The sequence below is a fragment of the Pocillopora damicornis genome, chromosome 2 (assembly GCF_964200805.1).
Source record: "Pocillopora damicornis chromosome 2, jaPocDami1.2, whole genome shotgun sequence".
Lineage (NCBI taxonomy): Eukaryota > Metazoa > Cnidaria > Anthozoa > Scleractinia > Pocilloporidae > Pocillopora > Pocillopora damicornis.
In genome coordinates this window covers 36,164,880-36,190,367 of record NC_142671.1, presented here as the reverse complement: position 1 = coordinate 36,190,367, position 25,488 = coordinate 36,164,880, and the positions used below count along the sequence as shown (strand labels likewise).

Below are 25,488 nucleotides of genomic sequence, written 5' to 3'. Positions count from 1 at the left end.
GAATAACAAACAAGTACGCTTTTAAACATGACACTAGCCTCTTTTTGTTGTTAAGAGATCCATTCAAGTGAAAAACAAAACAAAAAAGGACTCCACATCACTTTCAGATTTGACCATAAGTAACCAAATTTGTATTTCATAAATTGCAGAACGTTAAGTTATAGCAGTAAGTTACTTACACATCCTGATCAAATTCATTCTCGTAATCCATCCGGCGATAATGTTTAGCAAGTTTAACACAGAAAATTATTGCAGGGATGAAAAAGAACAGGCAATATCCAATGGAGAACCAGAAACCATTCTGAAACAAACAAACAAAAAGAAAGAAATTATACTTGTGTTCCGATAACAATTTATTCATCATAAATCATCTATTCTTTAATGAATTAATAATGAAAATCAATCATTACAGTTGGTCGGTCTGTCAGTTGGCCTGTCAATCAAATTTCCTCCAATAATAGTTAATAATAACTGTAGTGTTTTGTTGCTAACTATCACATCAATAATAAAATATGTACAAATGCTTAAGATTAACATGAATCAAAGATCAGTAAGATGTGACTTACAAATGGGTACAGGGCTTGCTTGCAGATTATAACAATAGTTGCATCGTAAATGTTAGCCACAGGTTGACATTTAGCCAAACTATTGTCTAGCTAAGTGATTGAAAGCAAAAAAATATATATTACTTGAAACATAAACCAAAAAAATCCCCTCAGTAAAACCTTACATAGCACACAAGAGAGAATATTTTGACTGACTGTACTATCATAAAGGTAAATACATACATTCCCTGCGAAAAAAATGTGCAGCTAAGGAGAACTAGATGTAGCCATGGACAATCAACAGTAAAATGTTCTTATAAACACAAACAAAATACATGTATAATCACGCTGACTAATTTCAAGAATCACTTTAAGGTTTCAATTATACACTGAAGCTTGTTCTTCATCTGTTTCAGGAATCAAACAGCTCCACACAAGTCTAAATTTCTAATATGTCCATTACTTACAAGGTCTTTAATGTGATCTGTGAACTGAAATCCCCAACCTAACACTCGATCAGTGAAGTTCTGTACAATCTACACCAAAACAAACGCAACCAACATTAAGATTAACAATGGCAAACGCATGCAGAAAATTGATCAACACTTTAATTCTTGATAATCTTTCTTTTTTAATTTCAATTCAACCCTCTTGATTTTTACATTGACACTTGACCTAATGCCTGCTACAGGTTAAACTGATTTGAAAGATGAATCATTTCAATACTATGGCCTTGACCACAGCCAGATCATAACTGGGAATCTACTAGCGATCACGAAACATTCATTTGACCTCCTATTTGTTCATTTGTTTGAATATTTGGTTTTCCTTTTTTTGCTTTCTTTTCTTTATTTTTTTTTGCTTTCTAATTAACCACTCACTAGGATAATTTTCTGCAACCATATTTGCTTGTGTCAGGCTCTCCAGGAAAAGGTTATTTATTTGAAAATCTTCTACTCTGACAGCACTAGCCTTTTTTAATTACATTCACTTTTCTATAGTGAGTACGTGTAGTCTACAATAAGTTTCATGAAACATTACCTTACAACTTACAACATTTTTCAGGGCCAATAATTGAAAGCTAAAACTTGATAACTATTAGCAGTGGACAGTACAGTTAGATCTGAACTCACAGGTGCCCAGAATTACACTTAAAAAAGGAAGAATTGACCCAATAAACACAAGAAGACCTGTGCAGATGTGGAAAAGTTACAGGTGAGTAAAAGACTTCATCACCAAGTCATGAAGCCCCTACTGTTTTCGTTTCCTGTTATTTAATTGTGTGTTTTCACACGAGAACATAGTATGTCAGTGCTTACTTTGTTGATGTTAGTAGCTGATTGAGTATGAAGATAGTCCTCTGCTTTCTCGGCTTCTTCCAAAGTATTGTTTGCTAGTTTCTAAAAGCAAAATAATGTTAAATCAACAACTAAGAGAAAGCAAATTTCATGTACCTCAACAGCCATTTTTCTACAGCTAAACTGACTGCCATGTTCAGGAGATTATAGTCAAATAGGACTATGTTATAAAGCACATTCTTATAAGTGAGTACTCAAGCTGAAAGATGTACATTTTGACTCTATCAACCTGATGCCTTTACATATGAAATAATGACCAATCAAAATGTAGGGTCGGGCTATCAATTGTATTGATTGTAACGTTTTGACTGCTATACTGCAAGTTTTTGTCAGGCAACGAGGTTGAAAGTTTACATGTTGCTATTTATAGCACCTTGGTTTGTCATGAATAGCTTAAAGCAAGCTTCAGGCCTCATCCCCCAACAAAGACTTGCAGTATAGTACTTAAACCATCAAGATCAATGCAATTGTTAGCTTGACTCTACATCATGTGACAAATGGCTAAACAATCATTTATCTTCAAAACCTCAGTGACCAACAACATTTTCAATAACACCAATTCCATTTGTAATGCCTGCCTGAATGGTGGTAAGGTTACAACCCTGAGCAATGACCAAGCAAAAAGAAAGAGCTATTGACATGAACCTCATCGCAAACAGTTGTTGTTCCATGTTTTGTAAGAGTTTATGCATATTGAACTTGAGAAGTAAATAACAAACTGTTGATTTCAGATCAATTTTTCCTTGCAAAAACATTGTCAACATCAAGAAAACAAAATAGTGCAGTAGTTTCATCCCCAAGGTTACTTAGGCCTTTTCATTACTTAAATGATAAGCAAAAAACAATTTACCTTGAGATCTCCTCCAATATCTTTCAGGGCATTCACATTTTCATTTAACTCTATCTGTTAAGAAAATATACATAAATTAATTAGACCAGTATTGTAATTCACCCATTGAGTTGTATTATCTTAAGCAACTTAAAAATTGTTTCTCTTTGACTTAAATAAAGTCTTGAAAAGATCAATCACATGAAATACCCTATGCACAAACAAATTAAGTAGTAGTTGAATAACACATGATAATTATTTGAATCAATAGTCAAATAAATCTCCCCTCCAAAAGCTGTGTATTACAACTAAATTAAAAACCTTCCAAGGAAGAATCATGAACCCACTTAAAGGGCTAACCAGCTTTGTTGGTAGCTTATTAATCTACGTAAGATACTGTAATTAATGTTCAGAACCTTGGTTACATGAAGAACCTTTGTAAATTTCAAAATTCAATAAACCATATTGACAAGGAAATGTATTTCCTAACCGACTTATCTTCCATATCCTTCACTACAGTTGCCTGTAGAGTGCGCAGGGCTGCAGCAGTGTCATTTGCTTTTTGTGACAGTTCCTTGAGGTACATAAAACAGTAACAATGAGATGACTTTAAAGTAATTTTCAATTAAGCAAGGGTAGTAATTCAGGGCTACACTGAACATATGTATTGTGGCTTTCCTCAGCAGTCAAAAGAACTTGCTCAGACTCAAACAATCACATCAACTTCAAAAACAAACTTGATCTGTACTGATTTCTAACCCTTGTTATAAAATTTAAAAAAAACATGAAACATATTGATCAACATTATTTTCATCAGTATGGGATATGTTAATACTTAAGGCCTTTTGAATTATTCAAAAAGAGGCCATAAGGTGAACAATAACTAATTTTCAAAAACAATACATAGTAAATTTCTGACATTTTCTAAAACAAAGTGTTAACTTACAAGTAACTTGGTTTTATTGGGTGCTTGAGGATTCTGTGCTGCTGTATAAAATTGACCTCCTAGATTACTGATATTCTGAGCAAATTCGTTGAGATCCACAGCTGTTATATTTTTTGTTGTCTACAAATTGAAAAGAAAAAAAAAAGAAACCGCTTAAAATTTCAATATGTGATATATTATTATTACATAGAAACTGATATATTACCAGGTTACATCTTTGAGGCTTTGCTACGGAAAATTTAGTTGACTGTACCAGCTGACATTGTTTTATTTACATTTGACCATAGTTGTCTAGTAAGCTGATACCATGCAGAATGTTTGCGACACCCTCACTTGCTTCATTCATACATTCACTTCCCACCGGCTAATTTAAATCAAAGGCATGCTACTTTTTAGATGGGTGGTTTGAAATGGGACACTAAGAAACTGATGTTTGCAATCTCATAAAGGAAAAATTGCAATTACTTTCAAACATTCCAATGAAAATATTGTTCAATGGAGAGCAGGCTGAGAGTATTTTTACTGTCATTCCTTCGTAAGAGACAAAATGCAGTTACAGCCAGTTGCTTAGTAAAATATCCATCCACATAAATTTATTGTAGAAAGTACACAGAAACTCTATTTTCCCCTCAATAGCCCCACTGAAAACATTTTGCAGTCCAGTGAAAATTATTTGAACGAAGAGAAAAGTTTCATATTTCAAACACTTTCAAAAAGGAACAACAACATAGTCTTCTTATATGGTTGTTGCTATCTGAACTTTGCCCCATGTGTAATTTAAAAAATTTCTCAAAAATTGTGATAACATGCTAGGAAAAGAGAAGGAAAAGATTCTGATGTCTGGCAGCAATAACAATTTAAAGCAAGGTTTTGAGACTGGTAACAAATAATGTTTAAAATGATTTGGATATGAGAGTTACAGAACAGGGAAAGAGAAAAAAAGAAAGACAGCAGATACTGTTTGTACATTTGATAACTTAACCAAACATCAATGAATTTTCAAGATTTGTTTGTTTAAATCTGTTGATTGCCAACTGGCAACTTTTGCTGAAATTTTGAATGCAGCATATATTTTTCATTCCCCATGGTAACCAAAATGGTCATAGCTTGGAGCATTGTGTAAAAGAAAATTCATTGTTATGGGATCCGCAAAGCAATTTGTTTTCTGGTTCAATAATCTATAACAGAAAAAAACTAGGCAATAAAGCTGTTAATAAAATAACAACAAACAACTAATTTAAACTACAGTTTTACCTCGTTCAAAAATGAAGCAAAATTAATGTTATCAACTCCTGAATCCCTAAGTTCAGTCAGGCTGTTGCGGGTGTCATTGCTAAAGACATTCACATCACTCAGGTCGACCTTTAAATTGTCAAACTGTTGTGTAGTATCATTTCCAAGCAACTGCAAAGGTAAACAACACCAACATTTATGTGACCAAAAAATAAAAGAGCCATAAGTCATCCATCAATTCATTCTTGAAATGCATTTTGTTATTTATTTATTTATTTTATTTGCCATTATATATAATATTATTACAGATTAAAGCAATTGATAAAGAAAAAAACAAAGATGATTGGCAAGGAAATCTGATAACATCTTTAAGACCTGTTAGCTTAGGTTCCCTTACAAGTAGTACGAGATAAAGGCACAGATAGCAACATAGAAAAATAATGTGTTGAAGAGCCACTTAATAGTCTGTAGTCTGTAGTGGAATAAGTTGTTACTGATAATAGATATATTAAGTTTTTTTTCCAAAGGATGCACAAGATGAAGAGTCAGTGGACCTTGGGACCTATACAGAAAACTGCAAACTGCCAAATATTCCTTCTATATAATGGTCAATGACAGGAGTTTGAATGCCTTGTGTTCTAGCTGTGATTTGGTTGTTTCTCATGAAAATATTTTCAGATTTTAGAGAAAGATATAATTTTTGAATGAGAAAATGAACTGACCTAGTTGTAAAATTTAAGCAAGTTAAGGTTTTTGAAAATAGGTTCTGTACGGGCATCATATTTAGACTTTAGATATTTCATATTAGATATGCATATCACCTCAAGAAAATTCTTGGTGATCATTTCAAATAAACAAAACTTACTAGAGTAGAAATCAAGAATGTCATAATTCATGAATTGAAAAACCATCAAAAGTCATTGAACACATGATTTGTAACAACATGAACAAAATATTAAATCAAAAAAGAATTCCACCACTTTTTAAAATTTCCTTAACATGAGTAATCACTTTTTCAGTCCTTGATCAATCAACATTTTGCAATTATTGTAATTATTGTTTTGGGCAACTTCACTCGATCCTAAACCCTAAATACAGTATAATACTGTAAGATTAACCTTTTCGATGTCCAGCCTGTCAGAAATATTAAAAGCTTCATCAAAGGGGCCAGCTTTGAATAGTGGTTTGTTGTTGCGACAGTTGCTAAAGTAAAAAAGGTAAAACAAAAATGAAACACAGTCATAACTATGCATAAGAAGTTCCTGTTCATGAAGAGATGACAAAATGTTTGAATTGTGAGGGGATGGTATTCTACATTGCACACCTGAGTTAGTTAGTAATTTACTGAGGAAATCACAGTTCTCTATTGGAACTGACATGCATTTATTGACCTTGAAGCTTTCTTGAAAGCTTGCATGTGAATTACACTCCAAACTGTTTTGCACTACAGAACACCACTTGTGATGGTAAAAAGGTTGATATGCTGATCTTAATCCACATTTCTGCACATTTTAACTGTGTAAGAAATATCTTCCGCATATACCCACAATATAATATTAAACAAACATTTTTTATAGGTGAGAACAAAGTGAAAAAATGTCAGAAGCAGGAAGCATCACTCACTCAATGAATCCGCCAATGGTGAAACGTATGTCTGACTTATCTTTACCAAAAAAGGTTCTTGACAAAACATATCCATCATCACCCCAAAATTTCTGATTATCAAGAACCTGAAAATTATATTTTGATTAGAAACAAACTAATGTCAGAATTAATACTAATTAGCTCTATCATATCACAATGTTCATGATTTCAGTATTTGCCACAAAATGACACAGCCATAAATCTTGTACACTTTTTAACCCTGGATGCATGTAATTAATAGCAATTAATGTACTTAATGATTTCCTAAAATTGGTAGAACATGTTGGACACTGTTTGCCTATAAGCCCCTCCCATTCCCACTTTTAGCCCCCCTTCCCCCTCTCCCCCTTCCCCCTCTCCCCCCCCCATCAACCTGTTAATGAAAACAAAATACATCTGATTAGAAGCACTTCTGGATATTAGCCCCAACTCTCTTTTAGGAGATATTATTACTAATAATTACTAAGATAATATTACTCTTGCTAGTTTGGTTAAAAGCCCTCTCAGATGTAGGCTTCTCTGTTTATAAGCCCTATTAAAACCCATCACAAAGTTGTATCAGTCCAGGGCTTAGAAGTAGCTGTTTACCATAAGCAACTGCCTTCTGGCCTAAAAGAGGTTCTTCTAAGACTTCCAGACCCCCAAAATCATTTTTGATTGGGGTAAAGGTGCTAGCCATGCATTTTTCAATTAGGCTGCTTGCTTGGACTCACTGATTACATGTAATATTAAGATAGGTGTTCACACAAACCTGAGAGTACAGTTCTCCAGAATCAATAGCTGTACACACTGTTTGCATTGGTGCTCCAATAATAAAACAGATTGTAGTCAATAGCATCAAAAATGATGCAAAAATAAAACAGAACCCAGCAGCACTATAAATGAAAATAAGAAACAAATTAGAGAAAGACAAGTTTTATTGTTTTCAGGTACTACTGAAAAGGTAAATCAGAACTTGGTTGGTATAGGACAAGTTTGCTTTGGAAAAAATTAATTTTTTACTTCATCAAAAAGAGTAACCAAGGGATTACAGCACTTCTAGCATTTGAGATTCCAAAGGGTAACTTAAGCTCCCAAGACCTGTCTTCAAACATACCTACAATTTGGGGCTGTCCTGGTGTACCAGTACACGAGGGAATTCCTTTTGTTTTCATAACCATACATGGAGTTATGACGCAGTTCGTTAATGTTTCCTTCCTTTGTGTACCGGTACACGAGGACACAACCTACAATTTGATGTCAAATGCTGCCATTTTGAATATTTCTTAGCAATCTTTGCTTATCTGGTACATAGAACACAACATGGCTGCCCTAAGACCATAGAACCAGAGAGAATTTCATAAAAGCAAAGAAGCCTGTGGCCAAAGCAAAAGCATTCTGGAATGTTTTGGTTTCCTTCATTAGAGTTGAATTCTGGGAAAGTATGGGCTAGGATTCTAAGCTGTTTTCAAATGTGCAAATTTTTAGCACATTTGCAGACAATTTTCCAAGGCAACTCTTTGAAATTTAAAAAGGCTATCAGCATATTTTGAAATGGAGCATAGCATGTACGTTAGAACATGGAAAATCAATAAAATGTTTCTTACGCCATTAGAGAAAGACCTCCCAAGTTAGACACTGTACCCCGCGTGGTTGGTACAGCTTCCTTGTCGTGACCACAGACACCACACATCAAGCCAAGAGCCATCAACACCACAACAAGGAGAAGAATGCAAGTCAACCCAACACCAGCCATCCATCTGAAAATATAAGTTCCACATTAATCCCAGATTTATGCATAAGATGACTAAAATACCTTGGTAAATGAAAATTCCTTTCCTAATTATTTTTCAATCTATAAATCCCCTAAATCACCATCCTTTCCATCCATATTCAATTTGAAGGGAATACTCAATCCATTCTAAAGAGTCAAAATCTTTTTCTGTGTCATGCAAAGTCACTAGCAATAGTGCCCAGTTCAGTACCAGAATCAAAGTGCTCTGTGAGCAAACTCGTGAATTGACACATGATTTTTTAGATTATGTTTAATGTTATCTGGTTTAGGGAATTTTGTGGTTGATTGTCATATCTAGAGTACGAGCAGTAGTTCAGTGTTCGCTAATGTAGCAAAGAAACAAAGTAACGTTGGGATAAGAAGGCATTACAATTGAAATGATCATGCTATTACATTTGACAAGGTGGATGATGTCATGTGTTTTAAACGTCTATCATTTTTGTTTCTGGTTCAAAAGAAAAGGTTGGAAGTAAATGTGGGTGAAAAGTGAAATTTACTGTCTTTCGTTGTAAATATTAGAAAATCAAGGCAATACTGTCTTAATGAAAACATTAACGATTCCCTCTTTATCAAATGAGACAAACGGGAACGAGTTTTGAGTGATATAACTAAGCCAAGCCTGCCACCGTCATTTTGGATCTCCGCCTGGGTAGATTTAGGTCACGTGCTAGGCAACGTATAATCAATAACAAGATAGAATTTCATTTCAGGCCTATTTATCAATTTGTGGCGTGTAACTTTCGCATTTTAGTACGTTGTTTGTATGTTGAATCTTCAAATTGTCTTGAAACTTAAAAGAAAATTGTTCTTTAAAAATTCACTGAAAATCGGTAGCTAAAATTGTTTGTTTAGGTGTTATCTGATTTTCGTGTTAACTTGTTATTTCGTCAGTCGCCGGCATCTTTTGTTGCTTCTCACAGGAAAAACACACGCGACGAAACGTAATGATCAATTTTGTCCTCAATCTCACGCTATAACAGAAAAAGCTTTTGAACATCTGTAAACTCCGAGCGCTTCGCAGTAAGTGATATTTTCAATGAATCTTCGGATTGTTTTCAAGTTCAAGGATTGTAAATTACAATTTTATGAAAAACGAAGGTTGTTCTGTTATTTCAGTGTGAATCCTTGCATGCCTGCCAGTAGCTGGCGCCGCTTGTTGAAACTAAAACGAAAAAAAAAACTCTTTTAAGATTATCATTGGCTTCTTTTTCACCCCACCACTATTCTTAGCAACAAAGGTCGCCATTTCGTCTGTTTATTGCTCGCCAAAAACTATAAAATGCACTCAAAAGCCTAAAATCTAAAAAAGTTTACAGGAATCGACCAATCGAGCGAGCGAGCGAATGCCATTCCCCACATCGTATCTATAACTCGCTCTTGCGCATGCGCGCAATTCACAAGTTAAAAATATGTGAATCAGCCCTAGCAGGACTGGAGATAAAGCAATCTGAATGGTAATTTTAGTTACTAAACTCCACCATTAAATGGCATTTGCTTTGTACTAAGAGGTTTACTGCTATCCAGCATTTTTTACAATTTTTTTTCAATTACATATTACACTCATCTAGACAATTACAGACTGTACATTGAAACATGATTGATGCAGTTAACAAATTGTGTTATTACTGCAAAGAACATTAAAATTTAACCAAATGGTCATTATCTTCTCCTAATTTTTCTGACAGTGTTCTGATGGTTCACTTTACCTGTAGTTGTCATATTTTTCTGCTTGTTCTTTGGCTTTTGGAACAGTATCAGTTTTAAATTCCTCAAGCTTTGAGATGACATCCTATTAACAAGAAAAAAAGTCAGTAATATCAGACCTGGCCTAGTTGTTGAAGGGTGGACCATGCTATCCACTGGATCAATTTCTATCCAGTGGAAGACCAAACAAGTTTTAAAAAGACTTATCTACTGAATAACGCTCTATCCCTTTCATTCACCCATCCACCCTTTGAACAACTGGGCTGGCAGTTGACTGTCTTAACCCTTTCACTCTCAAGATCTAATTAGTAATTCTCCTTACTATCTGCCATACAATACTTACGATGTTAGTTCAGAGAATTTAGTATTGGATCAACTAATAATCCCATGATTGACATTCTTCTCTATTCTCATCACCTGCCTGCTTGATACTGTACTGATATTGTAAGGAGAAATTCTGTCTTGGTCACTTATGGGAGTGAAAGGGTTAAGATGGAAGACTACAAACCATGGAGGGAAGGAAACACATTCATCTCATTTTAACAAATACTTTAGTCCACCATTCTAATTTTTCCCAATTTTTTTCTTTAACACCTGACTTGGTCTTTCTCGAAATAAAAACCAAAATATCTCCAATGGAACACAATCCATAACTACTGCATTGTTGTTTGTATAACTAAATACATATGTTGAGCTGAAGACCCACATCATTTGCAATTTTCCTAAGATCATCTCTCATCTTGTTGACACTGCTAGTTGCATTGCTTATCATTTTGCCAATATCTATATAAACAACAAAACAAAAAAGCAGAGAAAGATTACTTTTATCATCAGATTTGCAGTGTGTAATTTCCATTTCCATTTCCAACTTCAAAATATGTCTATCATAGATTAAGTAACTAGTGACAGAAAAAAGTGGAGATAATCTTGACAGGTCTTTCTAAATGGTGATAGCTGCTGATACCTTTAACTCATGATCAATCATATTTAATGGTGAACCCCACCCTCAGTAATAAGGAAAAAATATTACACACAATCTGACTATACATTTAAACATCAAGCATTAATTGTTTCAGTTCACAGTGGAAAGGAGTCACTTGTATGTTGAGTCAAATTAAACCCTCAGACTTTTTTCCTCATTTCCTATACAATCAACATCAAGATGTTTAATTAGACTTGCTTCATACTTGTAACAAGACTTTTTTTATTAAACTACATTTGCATCTCTTGATATGAGGATCTTAAAAAATATAGATAAGTCATTTTGTGTGGTACATTAAATTGTATTTGGACATAATTTGATCATAATGAATAAATTCTGTATTCTTTTTACCTTTTCGTGTGTCGCTTGTGTCATTGATGACCTTTTGGGGAATGTCCCTTACTTCTGCAAGTCCCTGTGATAAAATAGATAAATGGATGAGGCTATTACTGACAGAAATCCTTCAATACACTTCAAAACAATGCATCTCAAGAAACGCTACAACTTCAATCAACAACCTTCTCACTTCATTTGTACCTTATCTTAATTTGTTCCAATTTTTGTCTAATTTCTAATAATACTAACACTAAAATAGAAGTGATCCTTGCAGCTATGAACACTACTGAGATAGTACTAATTGACCTGGGCCATTCTTTTTTGACACCCAATCTGTAAAAGCCATGTGGTCTAGTGGGTTTACTGCCATTTCCAGATACAGTATTTCAAATCAGAATCTGTAAATTTTAGAATTTTTGGTGCAATAACAACATCAAAGATATCAGATGAGTAGCACAGTCACAGCTATTTGCTGTTCAAAAATAACTATTTTTTTATTTTTTCACTTTTTATCACTTTTTTACTTTAATTTTGATCAAAATGTACATTGTAATCAATATCTATAAATATTTTTATTATTTTGCATTAATAACACTAATTTTGGTATTACCCACAATCCCTTGTGGGCATGGCACATTTTTGGTTTTTCATAAAATCTTAAGAAAATCAATGTAAAAATGGAAAAAAAGAGGTTTTGTAATTATTAGTTCATATTGAAGCAATGATTTCCTCATTTTCTTTTAAAGGGAGTTTGTAAATAGACTTTCGTCCTCTCTTTCTGACTGGTAGGTCACCGCAAATGTGACGGACAGTACATTACATTGTTATGCAATAATCTGCCCCTGCAAATTCTGTATGGACTCCCCTGTTATTGTCTGTGTAAACGAATCATGTGCTTTCAAAGAGAAGCTGCAAAGGAGCGGATTTCATGGAAGTTTTGGTGGTGTTTTTCGCCATATTCCTTTGTTACGGTTCATGAACACGGCAGCAATGGCGGAAAGTGTTTCCACATTGACCAAACGTAAATTTCTAGCGTTAGATCTAACGAAATAGGTTGAAACATTCTGTAAATTTAGCTTAATACAAGCCCACTCCAGGAGAGGTGAGCTTGTTTACTCAACTTAACAAGAATTGCGTCTGACAACGGATCTACTGGTGGATATGTGATGGAATTAAGCTCAATATGGCCGTTACAAAATGTGTTTCCCCTCGTTTTATTTTGATCTGGAAAACATTCTACTTGACGATTCAACTTCAGCGTTGGTTTGGAAATATTATGATGTATGCCCATTACATTTTTGTTATTAGTTTGTTGCTTACACAGTCGAAATTATCATTATTGCTAGTTTTTCACACTATGGTTGTTTTAATAGTTGCGAGCGTTACATTGTTCAGTGATAAAAACAGACGTTTATAACTTGCGTTAGAATAAACCATTCTTGTTGCAAATCATACTGCCTGTTGCTTTTGTCATAAAATACTAATGCCCTAAAAATAGTGGCCCCATGTGCGTTCTATATTGAGATATTTCATTTTTTTTCTTCCATCTGATACATTTCATGTTACGCGTTACACCCAGAAATTCACACATTTTCAGGAAATATTTATTTTTTACAATTTTCACTTTGTCGCAAACCTTGTTTTCTTTACACCAAAATGAAGTAGGATAACTAAGCTTATATTGTGGAAAGTGTGAGATTTAGAGGTTAAACCTTCCCGAAGATATTCGTTAGCAAAGGCACTTGAGTCCAAAATGGCGGCATGACTGTGCTACTCATCATCAATGGTTTAATGTAAAGAGGAAATAACTTACTTCTTCCGCTGTCTTCTCAAAGTCCTGGTTTACAACCTTTTCAACATTTTCAAGTTCTTTTGAAACATCAGGAAGAGCTGTAAAGTTTGCCCCAGTAGCAAGGTTATCTGGGTCGATGTCATTGCAGGCAGGCGGAGAACTTGTCAAATTAGTGCAATCCTTCACAATATCTGTCAAGTTTCCCTTAGCCTCATCCAGGCCCTTTTGAAGTTCTTTCGTCAAGTTTGACAGACTTTGACTGGTGTTTTTAATGATCTCTAGTTGATTCTTCATTCTTTGAGTGTCTAATAAAATGAAATTTTTTAAGTAATCAGAAAGAATAAGGTTCAAAAGTACATTTCAATCCTCATAATTGTTTTCAACATAGCACAGTTTTGTTGCTTAACACCATATTTATGCTACTGTGCCAATGTACACAGTTCATCTAAGAGTTAAAGACACTCTTTAGGAATTTTTGTTTCAAGCAAAATTGGAAATATTCTTAGAAAGAATCTTTCAGGAAATGGAGTACACTTTGGCGACAAAAGCTCAGTACACTGAAAATGTCATAACATTCAAGTGTTTGCCCAAGTAATAGACAGATCAAACACTACACCAATGGAAAATCAGTTGGAGAAAAACTTCTTGCCTCCAAAGTCAGCCCTTTTTGAGTTCATGTTATTGTGCAAGTTGTATACTTGTAGATTTGATCTTTCCCACAACAATTCATTGTTTAACATCTTTTAGAAATTATCATATGGAGAGGTAGTCCTGAGTTAGGTAAGGATTTTGCCATATGGACCATATCCACAATAATCAATACAGCAAATTCTAAATATGCAAGTATAGTCCCACTGCCATATAACTAGCTACTTATTAACCTTGTTTGCTCCCGCCATACTAATGAATATTGGCCCTCAGTTGTTTTGATATGAACCTTGCTACCCTTGGTCCATACTACCAAGACCAAGGCCACTAGTCCTCAGTGTGGCCCTCATACTTAGTTGTTAACAAGTTATTTTACAAGTATAAATTGAGTTTGCCCATTGTGTTAACAATATATAAGACTTAAACATATAATAGTGTACTCACTTGCAGCCAAATTCTTTACTGCTACTATAGGCTTAACAGAGACTTTGTCCAGTTCTTTCAGTAGAGGTTCACCCACAAGACTTTGAAGACTTGCATCAGTAATGTCATTTTTCAACTGATTGATGACAAAACCAAAGTCTTTACCTAGGAGTTTGTCAACTTCCTATGCACAGATGAAAAGAAAAAAAGGAACATGGTGATTTGTTTTAATGTGCAATAAAATTATTTTTCGTTTTTTTTTTTTGGTATACTTTCCTGTACGCAGGCTATTACTGAGATTTGCACGCTATAACTGGTCAATGGTTATGACACATTGTAATTCATAAAATAATAAAATAACACTACAGGCACCCTGATTGTAGAAAAAAGCTAACCTTCATTGCACCAGTAAACCCATAGTTACCCTATTTTATAAAAAAATAGAATGCACTTGTTGCTAGTTCATTGCCATAATTACCCACTTGGAATGTTGGGAGAATATTTGAAAACTTGCCTCTGGCTTGTGATTTTCAAACAGTCCTTTCAATATCCCATAGGGGTTATTACATCAGTAAAGCCATAAAAAAGGGGCAGTCTACAAGTATTGCTTGAATAATCAAGTGGTCAGAATCAGACGAAGACTATTGATGATGCTTGGGACTCCATTGCTCATGGTTTAGTCAAACCCTAGATTATTGGTATCAGACTGTATTTTCCAGATCAGAGAGCTTGCATTGTGATTGATCGGCCTTCCCTTTCAAGTTCTAATTGCCGCAAATTATTGAAATAGTCAAGAAAGAAAATTAATTAAAAAAAAAAAAGATCTCAACTTACCCCAACTGTACGGTTAATAAATGTGACTGCTTCCTTTACAATAGCATCTGAATTGATTTGCATCTCATCAACAGTTTCACTCATGCGATCATTGCAAACAAATGTCAACAAGACCCCGGTACTGGAAAAAAAAAGTTACAGGACAGTTTATCTAGTTGCAAAAGTCAAACAACAGCACAATGGGCTTAGGTTAACCACTTAATTCCCAAAAGTGATTAACATGCAACTTCTTCCTATAATACCCAAACATTATCCTGTAAAAAAGTATCAAAAATACTCAAATCTATCAAGTAGAAGTTATTTTGATCTAACACCAAATTTTCACACCTAATTTACAAGGAAATGTATAGCAGATAGAGGAGAGAATTTGCAATCAGATCTTGGTGGTTGAAAAGTTAACCTTTATGAATTCAAGAGTGACCAAGATGTATGTATTACATTATCAAAACATTTTCAAGCAATCCCATGTTAAGAAAACACATAAATATCCACAAGTGGATTTTGTTTGGTTTAGCACCAAATTCTCAGAGGTACAATCATAGGAAGTGTACGGCAGAGAGGTTTATGATTTGATCTTTGGATCAGTCTAGGAAGATCATTATTTGGCAAAGAAAACCATCCAGTTGAGGAGACTTGGCACAGACAGGCAAAAAGCCAAAAAGATGATTAAAATGAAACTCAAGCTCAAGGTGTTAAACGGATATACAGGCACCAGTTGACAGCTGCTGTTAAGAAACCGATCATAGCAGTGTAGTGTACCCTAAGTACTGTATTTCAAAAATCATTTCTTGCTCCATCTTACATGAAAGTTCCATACAACCAGCAGAGGTAACACAATTGTAATTACCATTTTAAGGTGAATCTGAGATCTTTCCAAAAGAGAGGAATGGTCATAGCACACACAGGAGTGACTCCACAGATTGCTGCTCACAATAATCAATTAAACTCTTAAAAAAGTAAAGTTAAGTATGAGACATTAATTTTTCACTGATAAGTTTGTTACTTACAACATCAGAAGTGTGATCACTGTAAGAATCACTCCAAACACAGCTCTTTTGCAGCCATCATTTGATCTCTTTTTCTGTGACATCTCCCCACCACAATTTCCGCAGCAGCGACAGCAACAGAAACAAAAGCCAACAATTGGCATAAGCAGACAGAATAGGAAACCAATTCCCACACAAATAATCATTCCCATGGCATAGTTTTTAATAATCTGTTGGGAGAAAAAAAGGAAGATAACAGTGGATTTCCATTTTGGGTGCATAAGAAATGTATAAACAAACGTGCATGAGCAATTTCAACTGCTACCTAAAAATCAGTGCCACATGTTTTGGATAACAAAGATTCCTTTAGTAAGTAATTTTATCCCAACCCCCTAAGAAAATTGTTTAAAACTCACATCGTTCTTGATAACCTCTTCATCCATACCTTCATCTTTGATCTTGATAAGAATTTCTGAAATATAATAAGATTCAGTTTTGAAAGTCTACAAATTCATGTATTTCATAAAACTTCAGGAAATGCTGTTTGCAAAGTAGTAGTAGTTCATTTAAAAGATAACAATTGAATTGGTTGTCAGCTTAGCATGAATAATTAGTCGATTAAGTAAACATCTGGCAGACTTGGTTTACAGCCACCAGCCCTTGAAATTGAAATAACAAACGGAGGCTTTAGGTGTAGAAAAGCTTTGAGCATAAATTCAAAATGCTCAAACATTTAGGCAGGGGAAAGGGGAGGGTTGGACTGAAAGCCTTCCTATTTTTCTCTAACCTTTGCTACAAGAGTGTAAATTGGGCACTGGAGAATCTAAGCCATTTCCTGTTTGGACATCGAGTATCTTCTCCTTTCAGCTCAAAGAGATGATGAATGCGAGATGAAACCTTGCAACATTTCTTGATGAAAACCTTCCCGAAATACACCCTTGCACAGTTCACTCTTTTGTTTTTTTCTAACAAATTTGACATCTGCCAGATAGTGTACATAAACTGATATTTCTTGGAGAAGTACCTTGGGGAGCAATGTGTTGAAAAGTAATAGGATGCAGTCCTTCAAAGTCAAAAAATGAGACAGGTGAGTGCAAGGTAAAGACAGGAGGGGTTTAAGTTTGTGCCCAACAACATAGGAAAGTCTGTGAAATGCCACCAGTTTGTGCTGTCATATCTTTTATTAGTTTTCAACAGATTCCCCTCAAACTTTGAATTTGGATTGACTCTGAGGATATCTGAGACAGCACATCTTTGTTAAATTTCACCAAATTTCTATCAAACTTGGATTGAATCCGCATTGATTTTGAGGATATCTTTCCAGCAATTCTGATGAAATATTTCTATCTTATTTCTATCAACAAACATTTCGCTATCGACATTGCTGATCCTAGCAGCATGCAGGACGCACATCACATGAACTTCATAATAGACCTTGCTCTCCATGGAGTCTCTGTAGCTCAGTGGTAGAGCATCAGAGTGCAGAATGCAAAGGTGTGAGGTTTGATTCTTCATAAGAACTCAGAATTTTTCCTTGTCCCACCCTCCTGACAAGATGAAAAAACATCTTTCTCTATTTCTTAACTGAGCTCAAAATTTACCATCTCTCGTATTTCTATCTACAAACACTATGCTATTAACATTGCTGATACTAGTAGTATGCAGGACGTGTGTCATATGAACTTCATAATAGACCTCACTCACCGCAGAGTCTCTGTGGCTCAGTGGTAAAGCATCAGAGCTCAGAATCCCGAAGGTCTGAGGTTCGATTCCTCATGGGGACTCAGAATTTTTTCTTGTACCACTCTCGTGACAAGACCAAAAAAACATATTTCTCTAATTCTGATGAATGTTTGCAAACAATACTCATGCTGAGTTTTTTAATATCTTCAAATCGCTGAATTACACATTTTAGTCTTAAGGTTTGTCATGAGACATCATGCCACTTCAAAGTACACACACTGGCAAGGAGACCGTCAACGCAAGAGCCGTGGAGGAAATCATTGTGTATTTGATATTGCCCTGCCATAACAAAGAATGCGTTTAAACCAAATTATGAACTGCCTTTACGTACAAACTTCCTGAGTACTTACAAAAAGCCAGCAAAAACGGTCAACAACATACAAGCACAAAACTTTAGATCGTATTCCATTCATTCCAAATTTCAAGCATGTACTAAACCTATTTGTAGTTTAGCTTACTTCTCTTTAGAAATCTGAACGAATATCAACTCGCCCAGCAGTAAAGATACCAAAAACCCTGTAAAAAAAAAAGAACGATAGAGCACAAGACAGAGATGAAAATATGCATCTGTACAGATTTTCATAGCGTGAAAACGACCCTAAAATAACATTACGTATCTCGCGCTCGTTCGCTCCATGATACAAAAACAAAACGCTTTCGATCTGAATGCAATATTTGAACTAAACAGAATCTTCGTGTACGAATTATTCGACAACGCTCTTTCACAAAAACCTCAAAAATGGCTTCAGCGCGATCGGAAATGTATTTGCTTTTCGGCATGAATTTGTTTAACAGGAAAGAACACAGTGTTTTGATGTAGATCTTTAACATCGCACGCAACGATCTGCAAGCGCCATTCTCACACACTGCTGGAGACAAAGCACGAAAAAAAAGGGAATCACAATCACGCAACTGATTAATAACAAAATCCTTCCGCACTGCACAGAGGAAAAAATCCCAAAATCAAAATGACAATATACTCGACCAACCCATGAATTTCACCATTTCAATTTAGCGTTCACCTTCGCCATCGTAAAGGATAGCGAAATCCGCAGCAAAGAGCTTTGATAGAGATGCTGTAGGCCACAGATCTCCGTTTTACTGTAAGACACCAACGAACACAAAAGGATTAACTCTACTCACCGTAAGGGTCTTTACTGAGAACTGTTCCGATGAAAGAATTTGCGAAATTGTACCAAGGCTGTAGTCCTTTTGCGTCGTATTTTGTCTTGAGATCAGATCCCTCTTTGCTTGCATCTTCAAAGTTGTCATTCCAAATTATAGTCGTGCCGTTAACTTTCGGCGTTCCACAGCTCCCAAAGGCAACAAAACAAAAGAAAAACAAAACTAGAAATGCAGTTGCCGGCGACGACATATTATCAAATCACTGCCAAATAACAGAGGAGATAGCTGATGTTGACTTTCCGTGTAAAATGTAACGACGTAACGACTTGTATGATCAAGTATTTGCAGATAAATCCCGTGAAAACCAGTATATCTTTCGCTCAAACCTTGGCAATCAAGAAGACGTTGGATGTCACGAGGTTCTTGAGAATTCTTCAACTAGGAAGTGAACCTTTCCCTGGATTTGCAGGCAGCACGTTCAAGCAAATTGCATCAATTCCTTCGTGACCACTTCAGATAATTCAAGCGGAACGTCTTCAATCTGAAAGTCGAACACCCAAGATTATTTGCAAATGTAGATATAGACTACAACCTCTAAAGAAAAAAGGATGAAGAAAATATATTTACAGCCGAGGTAGATTTTGAGCCACAAAGCCGCGCTTGATAACGTTCAATTTCTCGACAAGTGAGGATCGTGACGTCACGCAAACGTCACTCATACGATCATGCCCTATAATAGTTCTTTGTTTTTCTCTCTCAGAGTTCATTTCCATGGAAACAAAACTCCTTCTAAACAAGATATTGACACGGTAATTTACCATTTCGACTCGGTTCTCGGTTGGAATATTGTTGGTTGACTGCTAAAATCACGAGAATTGGTGTGCACCTTAAAATTCGTGAAACTTGAGACTATTGAAAATGTGGAAACAAAGAGCAATGGTTCTTTTCATTCAAAGTAAGACCAAGTGCCAATCAGCATCAGGTTTTAATACAGCGATAAATACAGCAGTTGCTATGTTTATATCCCGGAAATATAAAATGAATTTTTATAAGACGTTGTCGTTGTTGATTTCTGAGACACGCGTAAAACTCAGAAACACATATGTTTATGGCCTAAGCATTCTTGTAAAATTCAATGCTTGAAAACCACAGAAAAAGTGGATGTTTCCTCTCTCTTCATTCTACAATACGGAAACCATTTAAGACAGTATGACAATAAATTCCTCACGTTGATTTGTTCGTGGTGGAGGCGTGAATGGGGGAAGGTGTTCCATTAAGATTAATCACTAGGAATCCACGTCAAAAAAAGGAAAGTTAGAACAGACAAAGAAACTGATATAAAATATATTAATATAAGTAAAAACTAATATCTTTTAAGCGCGTGGGTGACATGTCAGTGCAGGCTGACCATGAAATAATTTTTCCCCTTATTTACACTGTTAGCATGAACCAGACGGATTGAATTTTTACTTGAACCAATAAATAAATTGCTTACTTGGTACTTACTACGAGAGACACTTAAGTAGGGAAAATTTCAGCTGGCACTATGAGATGAGGAACTGTCTCTCAGGACAAGAGACAGGAATTTACAGCAAACCACAAGGTGCCATTTGCATTAGTATGTCACCTGCCCAACAGTCCATATCGTCAGCATCATAACGATTAGACACATAAATCATAATAATTCGACCCTCTTGAAAGACAACGTATAAAGATTTTTCGACGCTTGTGCACTTTCTAACTTCGTTGACACATTCGGATTTATCGACTTTACTTCGAAGAAGTCATAATTATTTATGTTTGCGACAAGACGACCACGAACTGTGAGAGGAAAAAAAGGCAGCCCTTGTGCGGTATTAGCGGTGGTCTCTTCCTAAAGTTTCCGTGATGAAGTCGAGCGAAACGAGCGTGACGGTAAATGGTAATTTTTTCGCTCCTTCTTCTGCTCCTCCGGGAAAAAAAGTCCTTTGACGATTGTTAAGAGAAAATCGGAGTATGAGATGACTCTAGAAAATGAAACTCTCCAAAGAACCGGCATTTTTTGCGATAAAACATGTAGAAAGAACTAAAATTAGCGCTGAGGTGTGACTACATGAATTGAAAACACATTTCGATGCACATCTTAATGACCAAGTAGATTTCACCGCATCAAAGTAGCTAGAAGGCCTCAGGACTTCCAGTAAAGTTAGTGCACGCAGCGGTTCGAGGTAACATTTCCGCACAGCCCCATCCTACAGTATGCATTCAGTTCTCGGTTAGACGGAAAACAATGACAAAAACAATACATTGTCATTGGGAAAACGGATTTGTTCTATGGGGCTGTGCGGAAATTTTACCCGGTTCGATGTCGAAGCGACATGATAACTTGAATAAAAGGAGCAAGAATCTTGAACTTGAAGCATACCTGAATACTGCGAGAAATCCACTGCAGTGATAAGAAATAAGCACACGCAACAAGGCTCCTATTCAAACAATGGTCTATATGAATTATCCTGAGCTGAACAGTCATGCTCCCCAGACCACGCTCTAATGGGGTCAATGATCACGTTGTGCTAAATACTTTGTATTGTTCTAGGTTATTTTTAATTGAATCAAAACAGAAGTTAATGAGTGCACAGGAATGCGCAACATAATTTAAGACAATCTCAAAGAATGTGCAGAATAGCTTGGCGACTGTTTTAACAAAATTCCGAGTCAAAGCAAATGGATTTACGTTTTGCTTTAGGATTATGACATTTTTCTACGCCCTCCGGGCTTTCATTTAAGAGGTAGAGCGCTCAAATTAGTAGTTGAAGCCTAAACTCTACGTTGATGAATTAATGGCTTTTAAGAATAACGATTTAAGATAACGATTAAGTTACTCATCGACTTCATTTTCAGCAGCTGTTAGAGTAATTTTCATAGCCTTTATTTCTTTGGCGGGAAAACTCGTGCGGTCCTCTCATCGACGAATCGGATGCAGTTAGGAAAGAGCGCGTCTGACTCACTTGTTTCTAACAGTTTTCTTCCGCAAACTTTGAGTTATCATTGGCTCTCTGAACTTCTCTACCTAGTGTCGGTTTTGTTATGACGACATACAAATAAAATGCACTCTCTTATCCAGAGACCTATCTATCTTGAATTCCACCTTAACCAGTTTATAATTTCTCATCAATTAGCGGGCGTGTAATGCAATTTTTTTTTCACCGGAGTACATGCTTTAAGTCCATTTGCACAGGCAGGTGAGTGGATAAAATGTGTCGAGTGATGTACACAGATTGAAATGACTGAGTTACGCTGCACAATTTATTTTTCATTCAATGTCCGTCCATCCTTCTTCCATTCATTCATGAATTCTTTCGATCTTTCGATCTTTTCTTTGTTTATCAAATAATCGATTAATTTTATCTCGACGAAGGCTTTCCGCTTGCTGTGAACTACGTAGTCGATTCGGGCATGAAAAATAGTTCATTGTAGATATAATGTCATGCAACGAGCTCGCAAAGTTAGGTTGAGAAGTTCATTGGGTGACATCTACCCCGAAAAAGGCCACTAAGTAAACCAAACAAAACCCAGCCTTCAATTTACCGGATTGACTTTGACGCACGCACTGTTGTAATGCGAATAATTGGGAAACTATGTCATAAGGTATCAGCAAAACAAAGGTCACGTTCAAGCTTATCAAGCGAGCTTTTGATGCCTGCCAACTAAGACTGTAATAATCACCCGATAGCAGTGTGTATTTACGTCAGCACGTCTTCTAATTTATGAACTTTTTCAAAACTTTTGGAAAACTACGGATGGCGTATATTTGTACCTATATCTTTGAATTTTCAAATCATTCCCTCGAGATCGTTGAAGAATAAAAAGGAAAAATTCTACAGAGAAACATGGTTATTCATTTATAGCTCACGAGAGAGGAGAAGTAAACAGGAATTAACGCAGCATTTGTAGCCTGTGATTATCGGCCCTGCAGCAAGTTAATTATTAATCGAGATTATGTCATATGGTTCAAAACAAAAGCATATAAACTTCATCTCGGTTGTATCCTTCTGTTAATAATAAAAGCACCTAGACTCATAAATAGTTGAACTACAGTTCCCTCGACAAACAGAGCTTTAAGTTGCATTTCGCTCAAGTTTTTATACAGCCCATCTAAAGTTCCCTTTGACTTTGAGTGATATATTATTATTTATGTAACTACCACGCTACAATGAATGACATTGCAGAAACAAATATCGAAACGATCCTGTACAGCACGAGCTGTACAGGTTGCCTTGCAGCAGGATCACAGAACAATCATAAACTAATATAACTCAATAAAACTTCGTCTTACCTCCTAAACTCCCCGCTTTCTATGAATAAACGCAAGTGAAAAATAAAACCACTCTCAGTATGACTCACGTCTCTGATCAAGACTTTTGCGTAGGACAGCCCTTGATGACGTCACAAAAGGGAAACGGAAAGCACACACAGATATGGGCATTTTGAAAACTATTGTGTCAAGTGGAGAACAGTTCTTGTTCATTGAATGTAACCTGAAATTGTTTTGAATTTTCGCCTCTTTGTTCTCCTGTTGATTAAAACGGTTGCCGGCGGCGATTAGATATGGTCACGTTTTATTTCCCTTGTACTGCGTGTAGTGTTACATGTTTAGATGCTGAGGTAAATGAATAAATCATACATTCATCGCATGATACGGTTTAGTAAGTTTTGAATGTATTTCACCGATAGAAAAAGTCTAATAGTTTGGCGCTTAGATATATATTTAAGAGTCTAAACTTTCTAACATTTAAACCGAGTGCTCTTCACTGTAATTGGAAATATTTTTGTGAAACAGTTTTCACAACAGCAGTAGCAAATAAGGTAAAATGTTATGAATAAGTCTTCTTTTAACGCTAAATCATTAGAAAAAGGAAAGTTAATTTTTAGATCATATGATGCTCAAAGTTCACAAAATTTAGGCGAGGAGGAAGGAAGTAATTAACACCCAGACACAGAGCCTGAAAAGGTCATTGATGCATTCACATCTGCTAACAAAATTCCTCTGCTTTATTTAGCGGAATGTTGTGGACAATAATCGTTACATATAGGTATTCGAACTTGTAAATCAAAGTGATCCTTCTTTAGGTTTTGGAACAGACTTTTAAGTGAATTTTGCTCGTGCCGTTTCAGGCTATGTCAACTGAGCTAGCTTTTATTTAGGCGTTAAACATACATGGCTAGTGTTCCTTAGAAATCCCCTGAATTAATCGAAGTTCGCGAGAAGTTTCAGTAAGAACGGTGTATTTTTTTAATTTCTTTGTTATCTTTTGGCAAGAAAATATCAACTCTTGCTTTCGGAAAGATTTCAGGAAGACCTCTGATTTCTTCTAAGGTTATATATAGAAAAGCCTCATTCAATGAAAAGTTTATCGTGAACTATTTTTGTGTAATGACACCTAGCTACATAAAAAAGTGGAGGAAAATTCGATGAACATATATAACCACAAAACCATTTCAGTTTTACTCCCTAATCAACCCTTTCACGGCCAAGATCTCATTAGTAATTCTCCTTACTGTCTGCCATACAGATCTTATGATGTTACTTTGATCAACTGAGAGTCCCCCAAATTAATATATTTTTTGATTCATTTGTCTTCTTGGTATAGTATCAATATTGCAAGGATGAATTCTGTCTTGGTCACTCACGGGGGTGAAAGGGTTTGTTAAATAATAATTTGATTTCAAAGATTGAATACGAAATGTTTGTGCAGTATGTTTTGCTTATCAAAATAGCAAACGAAAGATATGGAAATAACGTATAAAAGGAAAGATGATATAGCTATCAATAACTAGTACAATAAATTTACGGGTACTTTTTATATTTAAGAGGAGGGGCGTAATTCAGTTATTGACCCCTTAACTGTTGCGTCAGAGGCCATTATTAATGCCTTTTCATCAGCCAATTAACTCCCGTAAAAACACTCGTGGTTATGATGTTAAATTGGATGTAAGTGGATGTTGGATTTTACGGTTTTCTTCGCGTCAAAAATTTACCCGTTAAAGGAATCATCTGTCAGCGGAGGAGGGATTGAAGAAAAAGAGGCAGGAAAGGGCATTTCATTTCCTCTCCTGATCGTTCCTCTCTCACTACTAAATTTAACCCTAAAACTTTTTAACCCATCAGTGATTAACATGTAACTTCTCCCTGCAACATCTACAGATTATCCAGCCAACATGTAATGAGAATACTGAAACTTATCAGCTAGAAGTTAGTAGTTTTGATCTAACACCAAATTCCTATGACTTATTTACAAGGAAATATTTAGCATCTAAAGGGGAGAATTAACAATCAGATCTTGGGAGTTAAAGGGTTAACGATTTTTGTACCATTTTGGTGAAGTTCTTTCTTTAAAGATGACATATTCTTGATTTAAACGACAAAGTAATGTAAAACCATTTGACGTTTTTCCTTTTCTTTGTCAAAAATTAAAACTGTTTTTTTTTGTTCTTTACAAAGTTATCTCTCTTTACTTAAATATATTTAATTTATTGATGCTTAAAGTAATGAAGTGACATCGCTTTCGTCGAGCTTTCACAAAAAATCTTTTTTAAAATTCCGAAA

The 25,488-nt window shown here is 35.5% G+C and overlaps 1 protein-coding gene across 11 annotated transcripts in view; it reads right to left on the bottom strand.

Moving 5' to 3' along the window:
* LOC113685447 (prominin-1-A) overlaps positions 1-25,488 on the bottom strand; it is a 33,709-nt gene that overhangs the window by 6,280 nt on the left and 1,941 nt on the right. For 4 of the 11 annotated variants that reach the window (XM_089196269.1, XM_089196265.1, XM_089196275.1 and 1 more), the window contains exons 1-22: positions 19,530-19,633; positions 18,921-19,443; positions 16,451-16,506; positions 16,056-16,264; positions 15,049-15,169; positions 14,236-14,398; positions 13,165-13,448; positions 11,367-11,430; positions 10,740-10,816; positions 10,036-10,118; positions 8,142-8,294; positions 7,307-7,430; positions 6,535-6,641; positions 6,030-6,114; positions 4,933-5,082; positions 3,679-3,798; positions 3,223-3,306; positions 2,754-2,807; positions 1,865-1,945; positions 1,013-1,081; positions 567-656; positions 180-301 (exon numbers count right to left, since the gene is read on the bottom strand). In XM_089196269.1, the coding sequence (XP_089052395.1) occupies positions 180-301; positions 567-656; positions 1,013-1,081; positions 1,865-1,945; positions 2,754-2,807; positions 3,223-3,306; positions 3,679-3,798; positions 4,933-5,082; positions 6,030-6,114; positions 6,535-6,641; positions 7,307-7,430; positions 8,142-8,294; positions 10,036-10,118; positions 10,740-10,816; positions 11,367-11,430; positions 13,165-13,448; positions 14,236-14,398; positions 15,049-15,169; positions 16,056-16,264; positions 16,451-16,506; positions 18,921-19,152 (2,528 nt within the window). In that variant the 5' untranslated portion in view covers positions 19,153-19,443; positions 19,530-19,633. Of the gene's footprint in view, positions 1-179; positions 302-566; positions 657-1,012; positions 1,082-1,864; positions 1,946-2,753; positions 2,808-3,222; positions 3,307-3,678; positions 3,799-4,932; positions 5,083-6,029; positions 6,115-6,534; positions 6,642-7,306; positions 7,431-8,141; positions 8,295-10,035; positions 10,119-10,739; positions 10,817-11,366; positions 11,431-13,164; positions 13,449-14,235; positions 14,399-15,048; positions 15,170-16,055; positions 16,265-16,450; positions 16,507-18,920; positions 19,444-19,529; positions 19,634-21,306; positions 21,440-23,217; positions 23,455-25,488 lie in introns of those variants that run through there. The other 7 variants (XM_089196268.1, XM_089196270.1, XM_089196274.1 and 4 more) reach the window with 3 other exon arrangements.